General features: G+C 38.0%; 1 protein-coding gene across 3 annotated transcripts in view; it reads right to left on the bottom strand.

Moving 5' to 3' along the window:
* LOC131675580 (eukaryotic translation initiation factor 4 gamma 3-like) overlaps nucleotides 1–15,589 on the bottom strand; it is a 795,898-nt gene that overhangs the window by 66,844 nt on the left and 713,465 nt on the right. For all 3 annotated transcript variants that reach the window (XM_058954612.1, XM_058954614.1, XM_058954613.1), the window contains one exon: nucleotides 9,160–9,235. In XM_058954612.1, the coding sequence (XP_058810595.1) occupies nucleotides 9,160–9,235 (76 nt within the window). The remainder of the gene's footprint in view (nucleotides 1–9,159; nucleotides 9,236–15,589) is intronic.

Here is a 15,589-nt window from a genome sequence, read left to right as displayed (position 1 = left end):
CTTTTGATTTCAAATCCAAATATAGCCATTTAAATGCAGCTCTTCAAGCTGTCGAGTGTTTTGATAGAACTTGGACTACTGTTGCACCAAAAATTATATAATTAGCAAAGGCTGAATGTGATATTTTTGTTGCTAACTGTACAATTTCTAGTTCTAGTATGTATTATCTTGATAGTTTTCACTCAAAATATTGTATCTTCATATAGAGTAATCTCTATGAAGTCATATTGTAGATCATGGAGTATTTTTGGATTAAACTGTATACAACGCATTCTGATTCTTATTTTGAATTTAATTCGGTTGAATTTCTATTTATAGAACATACCAATGCTTTAGCTTTTTTATTATTGCCGTCAATAATTAAGTATATACTAAAATAAAAGTGGCAACAGTGGAAGCCTACTACAGAGTCATGATAACACAGGCCGACAGAATTTGACAAAAATATTTTACCAAGAACCCGAGTATAGTTTTCCGAAGGTTTTTTGCGCGCTGAATCCGAATCCGAGGTCAGAATTACTCTGGTGGCTCCGGTTTTCGAGATATCCTAACCTTAAAGTGCAAAAAACGCGATTTTTGCCTATATTTGAGGTTATGTAGCAAAGAAAAGAAATTTTTTTTCAAAAAACTGTATACATCAAATTAAAGTATGAGTTTTCTTCTTTCAAATGCCGTTGAGTATGCTTGGATATCTTTTTTTTTCACGAAGTTACACAAATTTGAAAATTTCAAATTTTATGAATTTAAAAAGCACCACACCATTCAGCCCAAGCTATCTAACAAGTAACCATATTAAAGAGCCACTCACCAATTTAAACCAAACTTGGAAATATGACAAAACACTAAAAAATATTGTGAGCATCGTGCTTCTATTTACAAAATGCTCTCTTACGGGTAGAAACCACCCCTGCCAACCCCTAAACAGGCTCACCCATATAACCCTGGGTAGAGCAAGTTTAATTAACTGCTTTTCGATAAAAAAAACTCATTTTCCAATCACAGGTATGCGTACTAATCTCGACCTAGATAAGCCTCATCCCCAAATACCTGCTGAACCCTTTAAAACCACCCCTACCAACTCCTAAGCAGGCACACCCACATGACCCTGGGTAAAGCAAGATTAATCAACTGCTTTTCGGTAAAAAAAACTCATTCTCGGGGGTTTTGGAAACCCTTCAAGTTACTATTTTTCGAGCGAAATATTGATTTCAAAAAAATATCCTCCACCATTTTGAATTCGCTATCTGGCGTTCGCCATCTTGGATTTGAAAAAACGAAATTTTGGTAGTATATTCGAACTCAGCGACCTCGAAAATCCCCGAGTACTAATTTCCAACCAAAAATATGCTAATTCTATGATTTTCATCCACCATCTTGAATCTGCCATCTTTTTTAGTGTTTTGTCATATTTCCAAGTTTGGTTTAAATTGGTGAGTGGCTCTTTAATATGGTTATTTGTTAGATAGCTTGGGCTGAATGGTGTGGTGCTTTTTAAATTCATAAAATTTGAAATTTTCAAATTTGTGTAACTTCGTGAAAAAAAAAGATATCCGAGCATACTCAACGGCATTTGAAAGAAGAAAACTCATACTTTAATTTGATGTATACAGTTTTTTGAAAAAAAATTTCTTTTCTTTGCTACATAACCTCAAATATAGGCAAAAATCGCGTTTTTTGCACTTTAAGGTTAGGATATCTCGAAAACCGGAGCCACCAGAGTAATTCTGACCTCGGATTCGGATTCAGCGCGCAAAAAACCTTCGGAAAACTATACTCGGGTTCTTGGTAAAATTTTTTGTCGGCCTGTGTAATTTTGACGAAACAATACTAAATACAGTATTATTGAAGACTAAAAATGATATAACAAAAGAAGAACCGTACATAGTATTTTGTGGAGCACTTCATGATGTAACTTGTTGCCACGTTGTCATAGATACTTTTATGTATGATTTTAAGGATACCATTGATGCGGTTTGTTTTTTATATAAAACTTTTTACGTGTTAAAAATAAATTATCCTGTGGCGTGTCCGCACGTATGGGCTTTTTTACAAACATAAGTATTTAAAATGGAAAAAGAGAAACGTGTTGTAGCCAAATCTCAAATAGTATAGTTAGGTATAGATTTAAAATTTTAATTAGCATGTAATTCCTGTATTAACGTTTATATTTATAACTGAAATGGATCTTGATAAACAAGTTTTAGATGTTACTCTTGATCTGTGTGAAAACACGAATTTATCACGAAATGATATACAATTTGTTATAAATTTAATAGGGAAATTTATAAAGGATTCATATAATCCGTTTCTACATTTAAAATTGAAAGAAAATTTGCATCAAGTTGTTAGTGATGAAGTTACTGATGAAATTTCAAAAACATTTTGTAAATATCAAAATCCATTCGTGAAATATGATACTGAAAATAAGCGTTTACGGCGATACAAAAAGTTAAACTTATATACTGATCCAGTATTAACTGCCATCACTACGGTTTATAAACCGATACCGTGCGGTGATAAACTTAAAATTATAGATAGTCAAGTCGACATAGCATATATATCGATAAGCGATTCTTCAAATCGATGGTTTATTTAATTCAATTTTAAGTTATAAAAATTATCTCGCTAACGAAAAAAATATTGTCAATTTTATGCAATGTTCTCTGTGGAAAAATCAAGAGTCATTGTGGGAAAAGCAAGTTAGACCGGTAAAAGGAAACTATATTGTTCTACCTTTTTTGGGCATGTAGATTATGTTGAAACGGGTAATGCTTTAGGTTCCCATACAGGTTTGAATGAAATTAGAGCTTTGTACGGTACATCACCGTGTTTTCCTCCAAACTTTGCATCTAAACTTGAAAGCATTTTTTATGTCAAATATTTTATACTCATGATCGAAAAAATATGGAAATAAAATGATATTTTCCAAATTCGTAAATGAAATGAACAAGTTACGTCAAGAAGGCATTGAAATTATCGTAAATAATCTAAATTATGCTGTTTATTTTCTTTTATCGTTGATGTTAGGAGATAATCTCGGATGAACGATATTTGCGGGTTCATTGAGTTATTTGCAGCAACTCATTATTGTCGTATATGTTATGCTAGTGCGTAAAAAGCACGTTTGATGACCGAAGAAAATGAATCTCTTCTACGAACTATAGAAAAGTACAATAATGATATTCTTAATATTATCCCTCCACTAACAGGTATTAAAGAATATTATGCGTTTAACGACGTTATTGGTTATCATATAATTCTCAATTGAGCTGTAGATGCAATGCATGATTTTTTGAGAGAATTTGTAATTATGTCATGGCGTTATTATTAATACAATTTATTTTCGTAAATAAATTTTTCACTGGAATATCTGAACTATCGCCTAAGAACAATGGATTTTTCTTTTGAATCGTCTAACGTTCTTCCTCAAATCAACTCTGATTACTTAAAAAAAAAAAAACGGGAAATTAAAAATGTCGACTGCCGAAACGTTATGTTTCACTAGGTATTTCGGAGCATTGGTTGCAGATAAAATTTCACGAGGTAATCAACATTGGAGTTGTATATCAATTTACGTGAAATAGCACATTTAGTTACTTCTCCTATCCAAACACGATCGAATTTGTTAAAATTATCAATGTTTATTACCCAACATCATTCCTTATACATTGACAAATTCGGAGATTTTAAAGCTAAGTTTCACAATTTACTTTACTATTTAACCCATTAACGCTCACAGGACGGTTTTTCGAGACCTGAGTTTGAACTATTCTCATGTCATGAATTCTCGTGGAAAAAATTCAGGAACCATTGTTTCTTATGTTTTCGAGTGTCCTCTTTCCAATGATGCTGGTTAAAATTGTCGCTGAAAAACTTTTACGGTCCAAAAATCAAAAATAAATAAAAAAATCATGATTTTCTGATTTAATTTTTTTTTTAAATCGACTTTTCGTTCCCTAAGCATTTTTTTTAATGCCTAAAACCCTTATAGATCGCGGCCTCAAGGTTTTAACTACAAGTTACTATGGTTCTCCGGATATGAAAATTTTTCGTATAAACAAAATGGCGGCCGAAGTGAAAATATTTATCTAAAACTTTACAAATTTTTTTCTCGAATACTATAGATTTTCATGAAAATTTTTAAAGAACAAAAATGTCTTAGAATTAGTTATAAAATACTCTCAAATTTTTTCAGAATCATCCGAGAAAATTTTGGGATTTCGGAAAAGTCTCTGAATTGAAAATTTAAAAATTATGTCGGAAAATTTTGAAATAATTTGAGAGCGTTCTTTGTTTGTTTTTAAGACATTTCTATTCTCAGAAAAACTTTCGTAATAAACTTTCGAGTAACTTTCGAATAGAAATGTCTTAAAAACAAACAAAGAACGCTCTCAAATTATTTCAAAATTTTCCGACATAATTTTTAAATTTTCAATTCAGAGATTTTTCCGAAATCCCAAAATTTTCTCGGATGATTCTGAAAAAATTTGAGAGTATTTTATAACTAATTCTAAGACATTTTTGTTCTTTAAAAATTTTCATGAAAATCTATAGTATTCGAGAAAAAAATTTGTAAAGTTTTAGATAAATATTTTCACTTCGGCCGCCATTTAGTTTATACGAAAAATTTTCATATCCGGAGAACCATAGTAACTTGTAGTTAAAACCTCGAGACCGCGATCTATAAGGGTTTTAGGCATTAAAAAAATGCTTAGGGAACGAAAAGTCGATTTAAAAAAAAAATTAAATCAGAAAATCATGTTTTTTTTATTTATTTTTGATTTTTGGACCGTAAAAGTTTTTCAGCGACAATTTTAACCAGCATCATTGGAAAGAGGACACTCGAAAACATAAGAAACAATGGTTCCTGAATTTTTTCCACGAGAATTCATGACATGAGAATAGTTCAAACTCAGGTCTCGAAAAACCGTCCTGTGAGCGTTAATGGGTTAAGAATGACTTTTCAAAATGGTCCTGTTGTCAAATACTCATTTATGAGATTTGAATCGAAACATCAAGTTATTAGAAAAATCGTTTCTCATTCAGCATGGCATGTTAATTTCTGAAAACAATTTGTATAAGACTATTATTATCTCAAATGAAAATTCAATTAAAAACATATAACGACACTGAGATCAGTTATGGTAAAATTATAGATAACGTCATGTACAATCTTTTTCCAACGTCAAATTCGACTAAAAAACTTAAAACTATTAGTATTAATAATTCTACATATAGACAGGAGAGTATCATTGTTACAATTATTGATGATGGTGTTATTGAGTTTGGCGAAATTATTGATATTTATGTAATTGATGATAAAATATTATTTGACTACACTCCCCACATTGTTCAAGGGTTTGATCGCCATGTATTTGCGTACAGCGTTATTTCTATCAATAAAAAAAAAGAATAGATTTCGATTATCTGGCAGCATTAATTCCATGTCTAATGTTTGATCTAATGAAAACTAAATATATTATTAGTAGATACGTTTTATAATTTATTTATTATAAGCTCTGTTGTTAATGCGACATATTTGTGAACATAAAAAGTTGTATAAAAGTTTCCTTAACATTTTTTCAAATATATATTTATAATTAGAAACTTACATACTTTTAAAGAATATTATATTATTAATAAGCATTACGTCATACAGTTATGTATTGTAAAGCATTTTAATAAAAAAACTGTTGAGAAACAATTTGTTTTTCGATTTAGTTCTAACGTGAGCCCGCGCCCGGCGTCCGTCAAAATGCAAGAAGCGCAGGAGAAGAATATGCACGGAGATACGGGATGCAAATGAACACTGAAAATCAAAGTGCATACGAGCACAATTAGTATGGGTGCATGATCGGTAGTTGAGGTAGCATGCGCGCCACCTGACGAGTCTCTACTACACGCGTCACAACCTAAGTAGTCTGACTTTTCTCCGTGTAGGGAAACTTCGACTCGAAGAGTCGAGATTGAAGGAGTGATACGGGTAATCGCAGCGCAAGTTGTAGATGTGCCACCAGAAAATGCTGCAACAACAGGTCGGAGATGATGTGTCCGGTACCACCACAAGATTCTGAGTGACGGGCAAAAACCGTATAACGTGGGACGTGGCAAAGATAGATATCGCGTCTTCCCTGATGGAACGCACATAATACTTGCGCCAACAGCAGGTGCGAGGGTACATCGTAGGCGAGAAAACCAGCAGGCGAGAGCAGCAAAGGTAGAGGTAGCGAAATCGCAACCTCAGCCTCAGAACGCCAATCGCCGGCAGTTGGAGCCGACGTACCCACCACGTAAAACGTGACAGACGAGGTGAATTGTTGAACGAGATCTCGTGGTGACAATACTGGTAGAATTGGCACGGTTGAATTCTGAACAGCGTGAGGAAGTAGCGAGGAAACAACATCAGGTGTACGAGCTCACCGCCTGAGCTATAAGCCAGAACGCAGCTCCAGATAAAGCACGGGAGGACTAAGGTACCAGAGTTTGCTCACTTAACACGAAGTTTTATTGATAATTTCATTAGTTTTTAATGATTTTGTTTTGTACTATATAGTTTTGTTTGAATATACATTTATTTTTATTTGTTTTTTTTGTTTCTCTAACAACTGCAATAATAGTGAACCATATTTTGAAGTGTTCATATTATTGTTTTACTTTGATGACTATTTCCGCTTGGTCCTGTGTTCGAGCGAGAGGAGTTGCGATGGGTAACCCGCGGGTGTCAGCGACTTCCGCGAATTAGCGGAGGCTGTGCAGAGCTACAGCGAGTCCGCTGGCCCTATGTGCGGCGCAAGCGCAGCGACAGAGCGCGTATGATGACAAGGCATACATACTTATGTCGTTGTAAGACCCCGAAGAGGGAATAGTTGCGGCTGGTAGGGCGACGTCGCGAGCGAGAGCGAGAAAGAAAGAGAAAGAGATAACGACGAAGAAGTTTTGGTCTAAGAAGAATCGGGAGAGCAGAGCGCGCGTAGCGACAAAAAGAAAAGGCCATAAATTAGAAGAAACGACAGTTAAGCGCAAGTTGAAAGAGAGAAGGCCGTCTAAGAAGTGATCACGAGACAAAGCTGACGAGCTGATCACCCGGTGAGAAAATCTACATTGGGAATCCATTCATTGCCTATCGCAACGCCGTTTAATTTTTTGCCAAGGATTTCCGACACCAGAATCCGCGCTCAAGGAGTACGGGCCGCGTAATGGCTGCACCGAAGCTAGTACCTGTCATTACCAGGGCCCCGTTACCGGCCGACCTCCGTTTTCGTTAACGCCACCTCTTCGCTGACGGACCGTCGATACCTGATGGATCGCTCTTTTGAATTCTTTCTTAAATTCTCTCTCGCACCAGCTCTCACTCGATACACTGATCGCGGATTTTTCTGTAATAAACGCACACGCTGAGCGACCTCGCTCGCATGAACCTTTTGTTCGTTGATATCCAATCGCGTACGCTGAGCGAACTCGCTCGCACGAGTTCTTTTAAATTGTTGTGATCTGGGTTGAGCGATCGTACTCGACCATGTCTTTTTCTGTTATTATAAATAAGATTTTGTGTTGATTTCGACGTAATAAAGAGATCGCCTTTCGTAAAATTTGCAAGTGATTCTTGTCATCACTAATCTCTCCTGATCAGAGTGATTAGTTTGCCTGGAAAAGTCAGCGCCCGTTTTCCTTACCAATTAGAATCCTAAATAATAATCGCAGAGCCCGGTCCTTGGCATACGGTGAACGACGATCTTGCACTCATCTGTTGAAAATATATTTCCAGTTGATAAGAACTGCGAGTGATACGCGATCACAAATTCAAGTTACGTAAATTAGGTAACAAAAAAAATAGCACCGTTATGAAATTTCCAAATGGCCACAAAGATTTGAATTCCGCGCTAACAACTTTTTGAACAATATCATTTTGTAGAGCTTAAAACACCCAACTCTATCATTTTATTGAAAATTTATGATGGTATAATAATCTGAAAATTTAAGTGATTTCATAACTGTTGATAACAAGAAGATCTATCAAGTTCGAATCAAAAGGTTTGGACTTCCTTGGAATAGGGACTTTGGATCATCTCGCGATTAAACTATGAGAGATCAAAAGCAAAATTAAATGATATGACTATACGGTCTATCAAATTTCTACTAAATTTCATTGTAATTATCTTATAATAAATATGAATATTTTAACTATATGTCCGCATCGGACTAGCAACTTGTAAATTCACTTATCATGTATTTTAGGACTTGCCCTCGTACTTAATCAATGTGGCCTAGTCGTTGTACATCGACTCGAGGGGTGAAAAAAAATAAAAAATAAAATGAGGAAGAATTTAATATAGAGAATCTCCGATTGTCGATATTCAATTATGTTTGAAAAGCTGAACTTACATGTCGTTTTTCTCCGATCGCTGAAGTTCGAATATGGATGCAATTGCTAAAACCCGGAGAAAAAGGAAACAACGCTTGCAAATATTAGACTACTTGCAGATTCTACGCTTATTCTAATTCTGGAAAGTGAGACCTTACGACTTTCTCCTCGCCTCTACAACTTACTAGCGTATACAGGATATTTTTACACTTCGCTTTGCTATTGGATGAAGCGAAAAGTATCGCGCTCATCACGTCATCTAAACGTATATGACTGATTGAGAATCTAGCGCACGTGTAAGTGGGGTACTGCTCCGGCCGCGAGAACTAATGAAGGTCAGTGAACTGTAAACGTTCTAGTTCTTTCTAGTTTTGGGACTTTTGCTTTTTATGTTCTTTAGTATAATTGGGCATGAAGACTTACCGGTATCGTTGTTTTATTAGTTTTTATATGGAAATATATATTGTAAAAAAACTACACTAATTGTTCAACACCATCTAATTCATATGGGTTAAGGGACAATAAGCGTGCGATTGAGTATCATGAAGAAGAAAAATTTAAGGTATAAACTGTAATATAAGGTATAAAAAACATTTAAATATAAGTTATAATTTCATTATATAATGCAGAAAGTAACTACGACAATATCACTAGGAACAGTTTTTTCGAATTGAAATTCTTATTAAATAATATATTCTCTACAAATTTCTCTACAAATGTCTTGTTTGCAAGATAATGATTAATTGTGATATCTAGTGTACTATGTGATGAATAATAAAATGCATCATATTACATACCAATCGATGTTTCCAGAATAGCAGTCATTAGAGTTCTTATAAACTTAGTCTCTTTTAATCGTTCATTGACGTTCGTCTGTAAAAATGAAGAAATGTTTATATCTAACATATTGAATATTGAAAATGCTAGACGTGGATATTTTGCAAAGAAGAAATAAAAAATACATAGGAAAAAAATTTCGTTATATAATTCCCTGAAATAATAATATATATTAAGATCGGTTATCTTTGAAAAACATTAGTATTGCATGGTATACCTATCAGTTAGGGGTCAGGTGTTTCTCTTTCTCTTCTCTCTGTAAGTTACCTAGCATGATAACAGCTGTATTTACATGGGTTTCCGCCTACTTCCAATTCATGCATTGCAATGAATAATGTGGAGATCATAAATAGTCCGTATATTCACATTGCAGATTTTGTTTGAAGAAACTACTTGTTTACACGTTGCAGCGATTTGCAACCATGTATTTGTTGAGACTATTCATGATATATATGAAATTTTATCAGGTTTCGTGAGTGTATATTCTTTATATCATAACAAATGTTTCATTAGCTACAAAGAAGCATAAATATGATCGAAGAGAATAAAGAATGTTCGCATACAGCATCTAGTACAAAATTAAATTTTCATTTATTTATTAATTTATTTATTCCAGAAAATTATGTAATGATTACATATCACAATGTACATAAATTACTAAAATATTTGTATTCTAGCAGAGAAAGTAATTTTCTATACACTGGTCTAGAGAATAATAACAAAAAAATCGAAACTAAATCAAACTACAATTAAGAAAGAATACAGTATTGATATTTTTTATTATCCTCATCTTATCATCGCCAGATTCTGTTAAACATTTGTGTAGTTATGAAATATCTAATTTTAGCCTTCTTACCTCTTATATAAATAATTTTTTAATTATAGTTAAGCCTTACTGGACAAATTAGTCCTCTAGCACAAGTTACTGACACAAATTCGTATTGTAAAGTTGAGTTGTATTTACAAGGGAATGTGAAGACTATATCATCAACAACTACGAGGTCTTTGTGTTTTGACTGTACTTTTCAGAGATGTAAAAATTTATTTTTCTTTTAGGCCTTTACGAAAATATGGTACTTCACGTAAACAACGGTTAATGTAGTATTCAAAGATATCCCTTATTATTGTGATGCACATCTTTTAGAGCAGACTTCTCAATTACTACAGCTGTATACAATATGAATTTTGAAGATTACGCAAGTAACTAAATCACCCAAGTTTGAAATTTATTGCAGCTGAAAGTGTATTAGATAATTAACTAATGAATTGAAAAAGTGTAATAATGCGAAACTACTTTAGCAATGTTGTCGAAAAGAGCGTAGTTCCTGAAATATACGAAGTGTGATCAAAAAGTAACGAGAATTTTTTTTTTTCGCGGGTTTGGAAAATCCGATCGTCAAATTTTTTTTTTTATTATATTGGTACACACGCCCCTGAAGTATGATAAAATTTTCAGCTGGTTTCATTGTTTACTTTTTACGTGGCAGCCGCTAAGGTTAGAGGTGTTTTTGAAAGCTCGGCGAATTTTGTTTGTTAAAAAAATGGATCAAAGAACCTGTATTAAATTTTGCGTAAAAAATGAAATAAAGTGCAACAAAGTGTGTGAAATGTTAATAAAGTGATTCTACTATGAGTAAACCAAGGATTTATGAGTGGTATAAACGATTCTCAGATGGTCGTGAAAGCGTCGAAGATGATGATCGTTCTGGCGGCCCTAACACTTCAATTAATGAGGATAACGTCAAAAAGGTTAAACAAATGATTCTAGAAGATCGGCGAACCACTATCAGAGAAGTAAGTGATGATACTGGTATTTCATTTGGATCGTGTCAAGCAATTTTTAGTGAAGTTTTAGGCATGACACGTGTAGCAGACTGCATCACGATAACGCTCCCGTTCATAACGCGTTAGTTGTGCGTGAATTTTTGGCAAAAAAAAATACTGTTGTTTTACCTCAGGCACCATATTCACCGGATATGGCTCCCTGTGACTTCTTTTTATTTCCAAGATTAAAAAAAACGTTGAAAGGACAACGTTTTGACACCATTGATGAGATAAAAGAGAAATCGCTGAAGGAGCTAAGAGCTGTATCAAAAAGTGAGCTTCAAAAGTGCTTTGAAGACTGGATAAAGCGTTGGAAAAAATGTATTATATCTGGGGGGGATTACTTTGAAGGAGAAAAATTCGATATTGATGAATAAATAAATAGTTTTTCAGAAAAAAAATAATTCTCGTTACTTTTTGATCACACCACGTATGTAAGTTCAATTTTCAATTTCATAAGATTTTAAGAATGGGTTCGTTTCGTACAGGTACCAATTCCACATGATTTGATTTTAAGTTTTGATGTTTTAACTCACGAATCTTTTAATTGAATATTGTGACGGTAAACGTCAAGTTAGCGCTAACTATTTAACCTTATTGCTGTCCGTGAGGGCAGCACCTGCCGGGGGGACAGAATAGGTAACGAAGGAATTCGGCACGCGAGCAGACGGAACGCGCGCGAACGAATTTGAACTAGTGAAGCATCGACCATCATAGTGTCCGTCCGCTTACGCTATCATCCCGTCGATTCACGTGCCCGTGACATCCGTACGCTTTAATAATAACAGCAACTAGTGATCCAGGAGTGCAGCCGCCAAGGAGCCATCGAGTATCAGCTGGAGTCCAGAACGAGAAAGAGAGAGAGTGTGAGAGGTTTCGCCATCGAGGGCGAAACCAGTGCGTGCGCGCATTCGCGACTCGCGAACACCAAAACAACAATAAAACTGTTACGTGCTGTGCGAAGTATTCGTTGTTTCTCTTCGATTGCCTGCGAGTAAAAGGTAAGCTGGCCAGCTTAATTTCGCGATCGCGATTACACAAATAATAACTCGATTCTAACATTTAATGCGTGCATGTAATGGCTCTCGTAACGAAGAGCGCGAGCGTACCGGCAAAGCGTGTTGTCGATGAGCGAGCATGCATGTAAACAAACGCGCGGGCCGACCTTTTGTGAGTTTTGAGGGATAATAAAAGATCCGATTTACCTTACTAACAAGTGATTTCATTGATTCTCTCATCTCACATAGCTTCCACTCAATTTAGCTTAGGTTATAAACGATTATCGGTTGACTGACGCATATTTTCTCGTGCTCTCCCGGAATAGTAGTGAGCTTTGACGATTTACGTGTGTCCCAGTAATATAACCACGCGATATAATCATTAAACGGTCATACCCCGTTACATGGCGCCCAACGTTAAAGAACCTACGGTGTTTCTGATTGTTCAAAACACCGGTTCTTAATATTAACCTTGCGCTCGGTCAACCAGTAGCTCAGGTGGCAGTCAAGTGTTGTTGTGCGCACTCGACACCGAAAGCCACAATAGTAAACAAAGCCCGTTAGCTAGCTTGCGAAGGCCCGCTGCGGCGAAAAATTGTAAACATTGACTGTGAACGCGTGCGAGTGCGACCGAAAAATTCTCGAGCGTAAACATCAACAAATTTTGAAAGTTGCCGTAAATAATATTATACCCGTTGGCCCGGGAAAACTAACAACGGCAATTTTCAAACGAAATTAATTTAATTGAATAATTTTATTTGACATTGTCGTAACGTAAAATTTTTTTTTTAATATTATTAACTGCGGTTATTGGTGTTTAGGCACAACGCTCATTACAATATTTTAGATACTAACTCACACAGCCGTGCTAACAAACAGTTAGTACGCCTGATAGGTAGGATCATTATATTGCGTATTGACGAGCAAAGAATTTTTCGGCAATTAATCCGTAAAGCGCCCTTGATCAAGCCCAGTGCTGACAAATAAAATTTTTTTTATTTTTCAATTCGGCGCACGAACTTTAATATAACACTCGCACGCGCGTAACATACCTGTAAATTTACATAAAAGTCAACCGCAAGTAACCTAACAACAAATCATGGACCGCACTCAGACTGAAGTAGAAAATTGGGTATGGACGCTCCAGGAGGAGGAAGTAGAGGAATACCTCGACCAGCTGGAGCTCAAAACTAGCGGGAGCAAGCACTCGAGAGCTGCACGACTACACAACTGGCTACTCGGCGACTATTCCGCAACAGATTTCGCGGAAGCCGAACACCAAAACAGCAGTCCAGCCAAAAGAGCCGCCCTACGCTCGGAGCTAATTGCATCCCTATGCCAGGAACACACAGCATCCGAGCAGGAAGGAGAACACCCGCTAGCCCAGCTACTACAGAGTGCGGACGTAATATCGCGAGTTCAAAAAACCGCGATAAACATCGCGAATGCCCTGGACAGCGGAGAAAAATCAAATAGTAATAAGGAAATTACTATTACGGCTGATGATGGCAGCCAATTCAGACTCCCGCCGGCATTCGCGGTAATGGTTCAAGACCTCATTTTCCGGTGCAGGGAACATGAGAGGAAATGGGAGGTACAAGACTCACAAAATAGAAATGCGTCTGACCTAACCCAAGTAATGCAAGAAATCGTCCAGACCAACATCAGGGTGCAGGAACACATGGACAACCTAGCAACCAGGATCACGGAACTGGAGAGTGCCGTAAACAAAATTATGCGGCAAGACGAGTCGAACAGTTCCAATGAGGAACCACAACCCGAAAACACGCGTAGGAGTGTCGCATTCCAGGACACATTCACATGCCACTACGACGCAAGGCTACCCCAGAGCACTCCAGCCGGACCCGGACTGAGGCCCACGGGGGCCCCCGACAGGACCTCCCGCCGAACGCCCCCTTTTGGAGAGGGTGGACAGCATCAACTCGGTGGAGTTAATGCTGAAGTGAACAACCACCCGCCGAGCATGTGGTCATCCCAACAGACGTCAAGCCCGTTATCCACAACAAGGGACGTCGGCCGCATCGTCAGGGGATGGAAGCTCAGGTTCTCCGGAAAAGGCAACGCGAGCATCGACACCTTCTTAACGAGATTAGACAACTCGAGGAGCAGCGCTGGACTCACGGAAGACGAGATGCTCACGGCCGTCTCCGAGCTACTCGCCGGTCCTGCCCTCGTCTGGTTTGAGGCAATGCGGAATGAAAGGTTCTCCTACGCGGATTTCGAGGCAGACGCCAGAGCGTGGTTTGGAACTAGCAGGCAACAGCAACAACGTCTAACCAAAGAGATACAAGGCCGATATCAGGGCCCAGACGAACCCGCGAACGTGTACATCGCGAACCTGATGGGCCTAATGAGTCGGCTAAACCCCAGGATGATGCACGAGAGTCAGCTAGACCTGCTTCATACCAACCTCCTACCGGAAATCCAAAGCCAAATACGGAGATCAGAAGTGGACTCCGTACGAACCCTAAACGTCCTGGCCATGACGGCCCAGCACAACTTGCATCAGCGGAGGATGGAGCGGACGATACCAGACCCTCAGTCGACTTTGTATCCTGAGATGGCATATCATCCCCGCACCGACGCGAGCAAGGCTCGTAAAGGGAAAGTGGCTTCCATGTCCGGTGATAAACCGGAAGTCAGCGATAGATTGGAACGCATGGAGAAGGTACTCGAGAAGGTGACGCACCAGGTCGTCTACACACCGACGCCCCCGGGGGCAGCACATAACCCGAGTCTGGAAGCCGTCGATGGTGAGAAGAAGGTTCCCCCCACCGACGTATTCAACCAAATGCTGTTATCCCTTAAGGAAATATCGGCGGAAATGAAGAGTAACCGCACCGATAAAAGTTCGACTTCCGAGGACCGAAGTAAAAGGCCGGAGACTCCCCGTAAACGAGGAAGAGAATTCTCTGGGCCGATCAAATGTGCCGAGTGCGGCCTACTGGGTTATTATAAGAAGTTCTGTCCCCAGTGTAATAAGGGAAACGACCAAAGGAGTGGATAGGTGGGGTTAATCCCACTCCTTCATCCAATAACCCAAACCCCGTCAAAGAGGTCTCGCGGCCTCCGCCAACACAGCCCACGCCGCTAACAGCGAGCGTGTTGGGCGTCGAGGACGAGAACTCCATTGCTGACGCCAAAGATAAGCGTGGTGGAAGAGTGCGTTCGGAGAAGAAAGGTTACGACACTGGTAAAGCCAAAGACCCTAGACCAGCCGAGGCAGTGACGTACGGATCGCACACGCCCTCGGGGGCACGGGCTAAGGCAAATAAACCGTCGAAGAAGAACCTCATGGAAACTCCGATCGCCCGAACCAAAGGGGTTCGGATCACAAGTAACGCCACTCGACCACGCAAGAGTACAATGGTTAGCGCTATAACGAATAAAGAGCAAAGCTGTGGAGCCGCCGCAACTGTTTCCCGATATTCCCCGGAACAGGAGACGCGTTAGTGGCTACCGGTGAAAATAGGGGACTTCCAAATACGGGCCCTCTATGATCCGGGAGCTTCCACCACAGCCATGGGTAGTAATGCTCTACAAATAG

The sequence above is a fragment of the Phymastichus coffea genome, unplaced genomic scaffold, assembly GCF_024137745.1.
Source record: "Phymastichus coffea isolate CEN01 unplaced genomic scaffold, Cenicafe_Pcof_1.1 PCOF00026, whole genome shotgun sequence".
Lineage (NCBI taxonomy): Eukaryota > Metazoa > Arthropoda > Insecta > Hymenoptera > Eulophidae > Phymastichus > Phymastichus coffea.
Note: the sequence above shows the minus strand (reverse complement) of the source record. Positions and strands in the feature narration are given on the sequence as shown.